At 35.3% G+C, this 13,175-nt stretch overlaps 1 protein-coding gene across 2 annotated transcripts in view; it reads left to right on the plus strand.

The window, feature by feature from the left end:
* Nucleotides 1-7,066, plus strand: part of LOC112568022 — an 81,182-nt gene extending 74,116 nt beyond the window's left edge. For both annotated transcript variants that reach the window (XM_025245015.1, XM_025245014.1), the window contains exons 12-22: nt 105-147; nt 492-559; nt 1,020-1,160; nt 1,681-1,896; nt 2,671-2,777; nt 3,046-3,166; nt 3,473-3,624; nt 3,968-4,663; nt 4,933-5,063; nt 5,415-5,548; nt 6,518-7,066. In XM_025245015.1, the coding sequence (XP_025100800.1) occupies nt 105-147; nt 492-559; nt 1,020-1,160; nt 1,681-1,896; nt 2,671-2,777; nt 3,046-3,166; nt 3,473-3,624; nt 3,968-4,663; nt 4,933-5,063; nt 5,415-5,548; nt 6,518-6,925 (2,217 nt within the window). In that variant the 3' untranslated portion in view covers nt 6,926-7,066. The remainder of the gene's footprint in view (nt 1-104; nt 148-491; nt 560-1,019; nt 1,161-1,680; nt 1,897-2,670; nt 2,778-3,045; nt 3,167-3,472; nt 3,625-3,967; nt 4,664-4,932; nt 5,064-5,414; nt 5,549-6,517) is intronic.
* Nucleotides 7,067-13,175: the final 6,109 nt, after the last annotated feature.

Genomic DNA, 13,175 nt, shown 5'->3' on the forward strand with positions numbered 1-13,175 from the left:
CCTGTATCCCTCTCACATATAAAGCCATATTCATTTATTTAATTAGAAACAAAAGCATTCACGCACACATAGGAATCGTTAAAATATTTTTTTTTGTTATACAGGGTCCTATAGCTTCAGTGCTTAATAATATGCTGGATGCTTCAGGTAAGTAATTACCTATACTCTATATGTAATCGGTAGTTTTATATTTTAGTGATTCACACAGGTACTTTAAGCTGATAATGATAATAATATTAGTTTCATGCAATAATAATTAAATACTGTGTTTACGTTTACTTTTCTCTCGACTGCAAATGAGAACATAAGATCTGTAAATGATTTGCCTTTCTTTTTCAATTCTATTTGTGTAAAAAGTATTAAGTCTGCGGTGGAGAGGAGAAATTTGCTATATAAATCTGCCAATTATTATTAAGCCTAAGATATACAATTGAAGCCAAGAAAGACAGAATCATTTTTTTCATTTTTTGTCGCCCCTTTTATGCTTCCAGATGGCTTGTATAGTAAGGGAAATAATGAGGTTTTGAAGATTGAAAACTCGAAGCATCAGGTTTCTTTGGTAAGTGATGTTGCACACAAATACTTGTTCCATGAATAGCTGGTATAATTTAGAGACAACTATTTCAAAAACACACAAGGCGTCAGCCATTCTTACAGAGCAAATTAACTGGCTGCTTGCTCTGTACTTGGCTCAGTCTGTGGGTTCTAATCCCTTTTGAGTAATGAAAAGGCTACGAACATTCTGAATTAAACTAGTTGTTTTGTTTGGTTCTACTTCTTTTTTCTGCTTTATCATTCTTATTCCTGTATTCTCATTCTGGTTTTACTCAATTCCTTAGCCATGTTTGTTTTTTGTTTTATCGTAAGCTGTTCCTATCTTTCTACTTTTTTCCTTCAACTTTTTAAAAGTAAAAGATTTACTTTCCCTTTCTGTCATCAAATAAAAACGTTTTGAATGGATATATACAAATACATATTGTATATTTCTTGCCAACTTTCGATTTATGTTCTTTACACAGAGAGGTCTTATCCAAATCCAAGAAGTTTGTCCAAAAGATTTTTCCACTAGTGTCTTTTCACGCCTAACGAGTTGTCATCTCCCTGGAATCTCACCACTGATCAGTCACCCAAGAATAACTTCAGACGAAAAGCAGGAATTTGTCAGTTCATACATTTCTTTATGTGTTTTTCGTAATATTGACGAAGCCTTTTCTTTAGTATCATAAGTCAGTGAAGCAGCTAATGGAATTGTTTTTGATGATCTTCTCGTTCACATTATTTTGTTTTCATAAGCTCTATATATATTATTCAGAAAAGAGAGAGAGAAAGAAAGAGAGCACCACAAAGAGTCATTGCAGTGGCACGACTAGTAAATTAATACATGTAGAAGTAATAGAACATTCTGAAAATTTGTATCAAATTACGGAGATTACTCTAAAAATTCTGAGAGATACTGCTAATCCTTCTCGGGTTAAAACCTTCTTTCGTCTATTAATGACTGATTAATGACTAATATAGACAATATTAAAAATGTAAAGGGTAAAATTGAGGTAAATATAATCACTAATAAATGATAAATTCTTATATTGATTCTTCCATATATACAATGCATTTTATATATTATAGAACCCCAAACAAAAGCATGAAGTAAATAATTTTCTTTATTATGATTTTTTAAAGTCCTTTTGGCTTCCTTCAGAGCACAGTATGTGCTCACTTGTAAATGCTGTCCATTCGTTGCTGCTGGGAAGGGACATCAAAGAGTACATCCAGTGCCTTGCAAACATTGCGTCAGTCATCGCAGACCTCCACTCACATGGACTTGTCCTTTGTGACTTCAGAGCCGACGCAATCTACGTTGAAAAGGATCCCACTGCTACAGGGCAGATGACAAAAGTGAATTGACAAATTTCAATTAGCTATAATAAGTTATAACTGATAAACAAAACGTGAATCGTGAAGAACATGGTAAAATTAGTAAATTGTCGTCTGGCTTGTCAGTGGGTGTGAATATTTTTGTAATGGCGACTAGTTTCCAATTGCTCCTACAAGTAAAAAAACAGCTGTAATAGCATTATGGTCCTCTTGTAAAATTAAAGAACAATTATGGACACGTGTATCCGCCCTTCTACACATGTCAAAAATACATGATCATTGTTGATATTAATTTAAGGTTTTTAAATAAAAATAACAGTTTTGCAAAAGGAATGTATTAAGCAAAATATTTTAATTCCGAAAAATACTTAAAAGAGGAAAAGTTACAATAAACTTTCAGTAAATTAGGCTCACACCATGGCCTGACTTTTTATTAGTTAATAAGCAACACTTTTTATTCTGCCATGATTGGAAACAGGTTTTTATTTTCTTTAAACAAAAAATAAAATAAAAGAAATCATCCATCACTAACGATGGTAAGGAAACGGGATTATTAGCGATTCTTAGAACTCAAGGAACTGCATTTGTAATATTACATAAAACTTTAGCCTATTTAATATCAATAGAGAGATGTTTGCACAAAGTCTGATTTTTTTTACTAATAAACAAAATTGTACTCAAACTTTGTCAGCATATAAAATGCATATGCATTAGTAAAAGCGTGACTTTATTACCAACGTAAAATGTTGCAAAATATTTTCAGAAAGTGTCAGTTGTAATTAATTTGTCGTGCAGGTATGGCTTGGGTCATTGGCAAACATGCGCATCCTGCAACCTTGTGGTGAAAAGGAAGATCAGCATATAGAAATCGCTCCTCCTCAAGACAACGAAGTTTGCGGAAGGTCTTTTTCCATCTTAAAGCGTTCTTGGTTTGAACATTTAAAAAAAATTCTTAAAATACTCCCTATGAAAAGGCTGTCATATTGTCTAGCTAAAACAACAGACAGCATGGTGTACACTTAGATATTTACTTTTTTCTCAGATTTGCAGACTTATACACACAATGAACGTAAAATCAACAAAATATATACGAAAACAAACACGTAAAAAAGCGCAAAAAATGTTAAACGACAATAAACTAGCGGCCCTTCTAACTGAATATGTCAACAGGGCGGCACCAGAAGTTGTGAAGGATGGCCTATACTCACACGCCTCGGATGTCTTTTGTTTTGGCCAGTTGATGTGGTGGGTCATCAATGGCTTTTGTGAAGCTGAAGATCCATCCACTCAGGTAGCAAAGTGGGAACTTGTTGGTACTTTTGAGAATATAAAGAAAAGTCATTTTCTATGTTTATATTCACTAAAATCTGTAAAATACAAGGTATGAACTTGAGATAAAATGTAAATATACATTTTTAAGATAATAATATTTTACGCAAATTTGCCAGTAAAGTAAATTCTTCTAATTCACTTTACAAGATAAGGTCTTAAAAGAGCTAGTCTGTCTTTATTTTTACCAAAATTACTTAATTCAACGTACCTGTGGTGATTAGGAAATCAAGTTGTCTTGTTGTAACCTATTTATATCGAATTACAGGTATATAACAAAATCGAAGACATTTACGATTCGTCACTGGGAAAGATACCACAGGCTTGTCCTCGTCACATTTACACCCTGATCAAGTGGTGTTGTCTGACAGAAAAAAATCGTCGACCCCCAATACACGTTGTGCAAAAGTATCTTACTGGGTAGGTGAACCACTGCGTTTGTATCTTTGCATGAATGCATTCATGTATTTACATATACACTGAACAATATGTCCGTGCCAGTGTGGTGTGTTTATGCATTGAGTGTATGAGAGAATGTATGCACGTACATGTGTGTAATAGTGAGTATATCGTAAAGATGATTGTCTCTGTATAATATACTTACCTAATACACACAAACAGGAGAAAACGTGTGTCGAGATAAAAATAGTTACAGACGTTTTACTTACTTTTGTTATTTAGTGTTTGTGCAATTAAAAATAAGAACGCCAGTTAGCAAACATTATTTTTTATTGATATTTTGCTTTCGATTGTCTTAAAACAGTGAGGAAGAGCAGTTTCCCATCGATATTGACTATGAAAACGCTGAAGATGGTTACCCTCTTCACAATAAAGACAAAGACAGCCATAGTTCAACCTCTAGCGGCTACATCTCTGAATCAATTTCTTCAACGACTCTGAGTATTTCCTGTGAACCTCCACCTTTACCTCCTCGCCGTACTGTGACTTCATCGATTTCACCTCGTAGCCCCAAAGAGATAAATGCACCTTCGTCTCCAGAATGTAGTCCTCCACCACTTCCGCCACGCTTACATAAGTTATCAACAACCTCTTTATCTCCGCCGCATAGTCCTCCACCACTTCCGCCTCGCCAAATTAAAAAAGCATCCAGTCTTCCACCTCATTCGTCACCCGCGTCTGGTGCACAAGCTGCACGTTCATTATACCAGACAGGTCCCACTTCACCTCCCCCTTTACCACCTAGAAAGAAAGCTGTTTTAAAATCTAGCACTTTGCCTCCTTCGTTCAGTCAGTCGCTAGATGAACCTTCTTCAGCGCCTGTTCAACAACTACCATCTAAACCTCAAGAAGAGAAATCTTCACCCAACTCCCTGAAAACATTTTCATCAGTCAATTCCCCTCCAGTAGCACCGTTATCCAGTATTGTGGAAGACCAAGATTCATCAAGCTGGCCAGGAGCGATACAATCATGCAAAAAAGACCATTGGGAAAGTAAACGGTATGAATAATTTTCACCACTTTATATTTACCAGAGATCCTGATGAAAATAGTGCTATCTGAATCAGGATGACAAATTTGAGTGTATATTATATTAAACATATTTAGTTCTAGTTTGATTCTTTTCCCAATTTTTGTTTTGCATGTTTATTTCAATCATTTCAGTGTTAAAAGCAAATAAGGGTATTTACTAGAAAGTAAAATACTGTTGACAGCGTAGTAGGCAAGATCACTAAAAAGCTTTAAAAATTTTATTTTTGTATCAACCAGGCTCAGCGTGAAAGACATTTCAGTGACGTCTCCTAGAAAACTCCGGAGGAAAACTAGAAGCAAGTCAGACTCCATTAAAGAGTTTACCTATACTGTGGCCGATTCCTCGTGTGACACCATACAGGTTAAGGGTAAGATTCTTAAGACTTTCGCTTGAAAATACTATTGTTCTCATTTGTTTAATTTGTTGTCTGAAACATTTTTCAGTGAACTTCATATTGTAATGACTCTGATTGCAGTAATACTTGTTTTGTTACGGGACACAAAACGCGATATACTTTTACAGTATGTAACAGAGCGTTATCTTAAATGTTCTCTAAAGCAGCAAGCATTTTACAGAGGTAATAATCGACTTCTTTCATTGGTTACAAAAAGCTGAATTGGTCCATAAAAATTGTATTCTAAGTCCTCTAAGCCCATGCATTACATGTTGTTTATGGGCAGCTTAAAAATATAACAATTATTTTTTCCGTCATACTTAGTTGTCTCAGAAAAGTCGGGTGCGACTGTGCGCATGCAAACTTCTGAACCGGGGATGAAGTGTTTGGTGATCCGTGGAACACGTGGTCAGATTCAGGAAGCTCTCCGAATAATTACCATTAATACAGGAAAAAAGGTTAGTTAAATATGTGTTAATGGCTCTCTCTCACTCTCTTGCTATTTATATATCAAGATGTGCGTGTGTGTGTTTATGTGTGTGCTATGAACGCCGATTCAATGTTTAAGCTCTCAGCACTTCAATGAAAGTCAACAAAACAAGAAGACACGGTGTAACAAATACAAAATAATCACATAAAAAGTAACTATATGGATGGTATAATATATGGAAATTGATTTCACTTAAAGAACAAGTGAATATCTAAAATATGCTTAGCAAGAAACACATTTTATGTCTCTGTCTAGATGGTTGGATGGAGAAATAAATAAACAGAAAGATAAAATTAGAAAAAAAAGATACTTCATAAGCAGAAAGGCACGTAGTATTTCCATGTGGGAAAAATCATTAATGGATATATATATATTTGATAAAATTGTCAAAGCTTCCTTTTCCCTAGCAAGTCCCACATGTCACCTTAAAAATACAGATCGAGATAGAACTTGGAAATAAAATCTACCCTAAGCAAACGTTGTTATTGACAAGAAGTATAATATGGAAGTAACAAATTAATTTGTAAACATAGTGTACAGGCAATAACAATATTCATCTTTATTATTTAAGCTAAAACATATGGTTTATGTATTTAAAATTACATTTTGATTATTTACATTATAGAATACAGTTCCTTTGTGTGATTGCGTATTGCAACAGTTTGTCTTGTTTTTTTTCTAAATTATGATCAAAATAGAATGGTTAATCGTCGTTCTATCTTTATATTTTTATATGTTTATTTGTGTAGTCAACGTGGAATTAATATTTTTACAAAGCTTTTTCAAAACTCCTCATTAAATAATTATATAGAATGAGAAAATGTCAGTGATAGCAAACTCGGTTACAATTAAATAACAACAAAAAACCTCTCTTTGTCGTTCTTTTGTTTCATAGTTCTTATAGTTTCATTTTAGAAACTTCTACTTTATTCCACAGGAGGAGATCATCAACACGACTAAGGCAGTTTGGATCGAATGGGTTAAAAAAGCGTTTCCTGACTTTGAAAAACGCACCTATTTCGTCCCTCCAGTCTGCATCTCACGCGTGCCAATGGTCAATAAAATATCTGCAGGTCATAAGGTGTTAATGCTGATTCAAAATAATACACAAGACAACTCTGCAAAGAACGATTTCCAACAAACGTCCGTACAGAAAAGTGATGTTCTCGATGACGAAGCCTTTCAGCGATTAGTGTTCAGTCTCAAGACATTCTCGAAATTTCATAAAGAAGTCTTTATGTGTCTTAGTCAGCTTCCTTTCGGATCGTATCTGGGTAATCCGGACTTTTTCCCAGCAACTGCTCATCTCCCGTTGCCTATCAATCTGCCGGAGACATGGCCATAAGCTGGAGACAAGGAGACTTCGACATGTTCCTCATTCACAAGCAGTATGGCTTCGTTGTATGTGAGGTGAAAGCAATGGTTTACAACATTGACACACCAAAAGAAGAGCGAAGCAAACAAATGACAAAAAAACTGAACGATGCCAAGATGCAGTTAGACAAAGCGGAAGCCATGTTGTCTCACCTGGTGTCAGATGTCGCTCCTGACATGCGCATAACCAAGACAATCGTTTGTCCAAACCTTACGTCACTTCAGATACAAGAAATCATACATGACAACCAACAACTGCAGCAGGTTAGTAAGAGTGTTTCTCGGAAAGACGTGTCACAAGAGTTAATAAATGGATGTGGAAGGAATGGATAGCTATCACGAGGTTATTCAAAACAGGGTTCATTAATTTAATGGAATCTATTAGTCATTAGCAAGGACCAATGCAATTTTTATCAATCTCAATTCTTCTTGCTTTTTTCCTAAGCATTTCTTTTCTTTTCGGAACAAAAGCATTTGTGAAGCACATTAAAAATAGTCTTCGACGTCTTGGATATTTTAAGTAAATAAGCTGAAATTAGACTTAAAAAGGTTTCTTTGTTGTTTTCCATTTTTATATGTATAAACATTAATTTTTCTGTGGTTTTTTTAGGATCTGTTTCAGTGTTTTAAATTGAAGAAATTTGCTGATGTCTCCGGTATGATTATTTGTTCCGATCATCTGTGTGACCCTGAACCGTTGACAAGTATAACAGCTGAAAAAGTCAAGAAGTTGTGGGAGTGGTGGAAAGCATTTGTAGCTGAACCAGGATCTGAAACTCGCATGAACACATGTCCTGACGTGTACAAAAATCTTGTAGCCAGGTATTAATATTAAACTGAATCGTACTTGGTTTCAAATGATAAATGTTTGCTCTGAATTAAGATTAAGTGAATAGTATTAATATTTATGTCACTTTGCAGATTATTTGTCACCAAAGGTCGGTTGACACACATATTTTAAACCTAAGTAATGATTGTTTACAAGTATGCAACAGCTTTACTTTAAAGTTAGTCACAAGAAATGATGTTTAAGTTGTTTCTATTAGGTTCTGTGGACCAGCCTCTGCAGTAACAGTGCCGTGTGTAACCGAACCTCGTGCTCACATCAAGACAATGGGCCAGGCGGTGTCCCATGTGGGGGATTGTTACACTGCTCATACCATATTGTTTCCCGAGCAAATTGAGTTGCTAAACAGAGCTTCCCCAAGAGTTTTTATTGTTGGCCCTCCGGGGACTGGAAAAACTACTGTACTGCTCCTGATGGCCACGGAATGGCTTCGTCATGGCAACGACGTCTACGTCTTGAGTACGTGGGAATCAAGTCTAGCGGCAACACACATGCTGCACCACCTACTGCAGCAAATGCTAAAGACACACCTCGCAAAAGTACCCACACATGGACAGGTACTCGTAAAAATATTAAATGGTAAAAAGGACTTCATTCAGGACCTGGATGATCTCACTCGAGCAGCAAGCAAGGGAGGCCTGCACATCATCGCTGACGAAGTAGGACCTGACCACGGGTAAGTTCACAGCGTTATGTGTTGACAAACATTGTCAACAAACAACTCAAGATAATAATTAATCGACACCATAACTTAGTTTGAATTTCCATGAAAAATCCAAATGACAAAAAATTAATATATTTTATAACTGCACAATACAGTAAGATATCTCAAAATAGCTAACAACAGCTGTTTTGTTCACGGATTCTGTGTGGGTTGCAAACTGTTTTTTATTACCTGTAACACTATTCTCGTGACAGGCCTGAATCTCATGTCTTCCCAGAATTCTGCACTCAGTTGACAGATCGTTGTAAAAATCAAGACGCGGTTCTTTATCTGTGGGCTGCTAGCTGCTTCCATGCACAGGCACCTGTCAAGCAAGACCACCAGCATAAATGGGAACTGGAGTCTTTCACCAGACCACTCCGCTCTCCACCAACTGTAATCCAGGAAATCAAGAAGGCGGAAGAGATCAAGAATCAAACTGTTCAGGAATACACTGAGCGGGGTGTGCCTGATTTTACAGAAGGTCCAGCCGTACACTGGATAATTCATCAAAGCCAAAGACATTTCTACAAAAATGTTGAAGACTGCAACATTTGTGGGAGTGTAGTGGCTAAATTTCTACTAAATGAACTACACCTGGGTGTCTCTTTGACTTGTAAGTATCATTTTTCTGTTTCATGAAATTTACAAAAAAAAAAAAGTACACGGTACCAATGTGAAATAACCAGTTTGACTAATATGTAGTCAAATAAATGAGTTAGTTAAGAAGACGACTGAAAGACTCTCGACAACAGGCAAGTTGCATTCGCAAGGATTATTTCAGCGGTGATTATTCTTTCTTTACACCATGTATGTCTGTCCGGGTTTATGGCCAGAGGTTTACTAAACTTTAGGAGCGCTATGAAAAAACATTTCTTGATATTGTTCTTGAATATGTGCTGATAGCTTTTGTGACTTTTTTTGGGATGCCTACGCAAATCTTGAAGTGGAACTGATTAACAAATGAATTTGTTCCTGACTTTACAGACTAATGATGAAATTCAAATATTTACAATATGAACATCAACACTTGTTGCGGCAGGTTACTGTAAGTTTTATTTAGTCATAAAAATTTTTTGGAGTAAAAAACTTTCCTGAAAGTCTTATTATCTTAGACTACTTACGTAGTAATTTATACATACTTTGATAGTAAACTGCATTTAATTTTATCATTATTATTTCAATGTGTTAACAGCACATACTGAACTATCAGGAACTTTCACTCCCTCTAAAGACAGCAGGACACCAGAAGGCCTGAAGTACAGAGACGTCTTGATTTTGTCTTTGCTCGAACTTCGTGAAGATGCCCCAGTACTGAAGGCGCTGTCAAACGCTAGCATTCCAGTGCGAGTACTGCGTGAACAGAACATCCAGGACGTGGCTACAGCCGGAAGTAACGTCGTTTGGGCGGCAAAACAGCAGTTGGTTCGGGGTTTGGAAAGAAAAGTTGTTGTGTGTCTAGTCAATGATACTGATGAGAAAAACCCGCACGCTTTCACAAGACTTTTTGCCATGTCCAGATGTTCATCACAGCTAGTAGTCGTGCCCCTCCTGATATACTGCAGTCCTTAGGAGACAGAACAATGTCTCACCATTGGTGACTATCCATCACAATAGTTTTGTATTAAGCGGTCCGGTAAAAGAACGGTTAAGTTGAGAGCACGTTGTCTTGGGTTCGCTGTTTCTTCTCTGCGAGAGGATCCTGCTCACAGTGCCACCTACTTTGATATACCTTCAGCTGCTGGCTCAGCGAAAACATAAAATCTTTGTCCATCCAACACTGTTGTAGATACTAGCATGTGATAAAAAGTTTTAAAAACGAAAACGGTTTTGAAGCAGCCTTTACTGTGCACACTCAAAAACTAGTAAAGGATGTGCACTTTCAGATCTTAACATCCATCTTGTCACCCCTATCAAAATATAATTTTACTTTTCTCATGGACCTGTTATTAAATGTGGATGCCTAAAATCAACAATGTCTGGATTCTCTTCTTAGTTTAGTTTTTCTTTAATTTCTTTGCTTTTAAGTTTTTTTACAGTGAACTGCACACGTAACTTCTATTGTAATGATCAATTATATCATTTACATTACCTTCATCACCATTGACATTTTTTTCTTTATTGTAGTCCCCCTCTCTATTATTTGCTAGTGTCATTAACAAATTATTTATTTATCATCACCTTCATGCTTAAAGTTAACATTAATTTCAAAGACTAAAGATGGAAAAGTTTATTATATAAGAGCATGTGTATACATATATTCAACTTATTACTTCTCTTTATTAAGCAAGCTACCAATGGCGTAGTGACAGCATAAGTCTAAGCGAATGCGGTTTACTTGTCTAGGACTTCTGCTGCCTGTAATGTTTAGCCTGCAACTGGATGGGAGTAGAGCAATTGTTTTATAGCCACAGGAACAAGCATGCCTCAAACTGGTTACCTTCTGTTTTAGGGAAAGCTTACTAAGTATCAGGTAACGAAATCTGCCCATCTAACTTTAAAAAATGTAAAAAAGATACCTTTATACTACATTGTTTATTTTTACCCTTAATTCGAGAAAAGTAAAACAAAGCCAGTATAGCATCCCAATGCCAGTATCATTGTTATCACTCATCTATTTGTCCACCCATTCTTTTCTATACTTACTCAGGGACCATAAATATATTTTTTATTCAGTGCTGGTCATTTCGTTAACAGCACATCTATACGCATGTAATGACTACCCTATATCAGTGCACTAGGGCATTATAAAGACATATTTCTAAAATATGAATGCACCATATTCAGCGTGGAAGTAAAGATCAAAGAGATCTCACTTTTCAATATATCAATACTTCTGTAGCAGGGTTTGAAGGGCAGCTATTTTAATGTTCATTGTTGATGTTTGTATATAATGTGAGTTTTTTTCTTACTGATGGCATCTTGATTATTGTTGTTTGTTCAAAGAAATCTTGATTTTTATGATTAGTCCTTGGTAATTGATACTCCATCTTACAATTTTAGGGGTTTGCTGCTGGTAAAAATAATGATATTGTATTTTTTAAACTTTGTAATTAAATTAAATTTTAGTTTAAGTGTTAAAGTTCAAACAATGTTAGAACTCATTGTGACAAGCATTTTTTAGTAATTCCCTTGCCAAACTTAAAGGAACACAGTGCAATAATAGTTTAAATATTTCTAATGATTTTTTATTACATGCCGATCTTGATTTAACCATGCTGAGATTGTTTATGCTTTCCAAGATATATTGCTACTTTCTGTTGACAATGCTTTGTTACTTGAAAGAGCAGTGCTTTGGCTAAGTTTTGTTTTTCTTGCCTTCCTTAGTATAATTAGGAATAGTAATAACTTGGTATATATGATATTTACTTTAGTAATAATACTGTCATAAACTAACATCATCCAAAGTTAAAGCAAAGACCGTCTATTTGCGAGTGTGTGGTTTTAATATTACCAGTTCATTCTTCTGCTGTTACATGCTACTTGTATGCATTATAACACAAATAGGAAATCATGATAATAAAGAATATAAAAATATGTCTGTGAATGTACATAACAGATTAAAGAATTTATCCCCCCCCAAAAAAATAATACATGCTAGCCAAATGTATGTTCTTTATACTCTACAGAGTTTTGAGTAGAATACTTAATTAGTACTTGAAGTAATTGACACCTGATGAATACCAGTTAGAAAGAATTTCGACAGTAGTCAGAAAAGATAAAGGTAATCCTCTTAATTTTTGAAAAAAATTTATTAATGGTTTTAAATTATAGGTTTATTGTTGCTATTTATTCTCTTCTGCTAAGACAATTATTCTGATCCTCCTTCCCTTCTTCACTTCCCCTGTTCAGTCAGATTTTGTAGGAACATCTAAGTTAAAAATGTGACACATAGACTTAAATAAAACTAATGTTAGCAAAGTTTTTGCTAAGGCTATCCACCATGTATTGATTGTGGATTCTTCTCTTGCTGATGGTGTTAAGTAACCTTGTGTATGTGTGTGTGTGCATGCAGTAGTTGACCATAACATTGTCATGTTCTTGTTCAATGCATCGAATGTATTGTTGTACTATGACTAATAGTTGAAATAAAGCAAGTTTTTGGCTAAATAAATTAAAACTTCTGGAATCTGCACAGCATGTCTAAGCCTCAAAATTAGTTTGTTAATGAAAAATGTTGATGTGTGTTTAAGAAATTGCTTCTACACCTTTAGAAGTGCTGTACTTACATTTAAGACTGATATATTTCTATAAACATTTTAAAATAGCTTGGAAAAGTTCTTTACCTTTGAGCATCATTGGCCACGATTGTGGCTCTGCTGGGATAGCACGGGGAAGGCAATTTTCATTACTTTTATTGCAAAGTTCAAACTTTCTCTATTCCATAATGGTAGAGGTTTCTTGGTTTAATCTTTACCCAAGAGCAGCAGCAATAATAATAATCATACAGACTTCACCCACTGTCGTCTTCACAGTCTTCAGTTATTAGCCAGTCTTTGTAATATTTATACTTTTATGTTGTGCTCAAAGGGTTACCTTGCTAAAACAGTTTTGAAAATAATGTCCAGGGTTACCAGTATCACCTGAGAGAAGAAATCTAAGTGTTGACAAGCAGAAATCCTGCAATGAAATAATTATAAAGGGACGACGAATCGTTTCAGCGGTTTGGAT

Source organism: Pomacea canaliculata, linkage group LG7 (assembly GCF_003073045.1).
Source record: "Pomacea canaliculata isolate SZHN2017 linkage group LG7, ASM307304v1, whole genome shotgun sequence".
NCBI classification, from domain to species: Eukaryota; Metazoa; Mollusca; class Gastropoda; order Architaenioglossa; family Ampullariidae; genus Pomacea; species Pomacea canaliculata.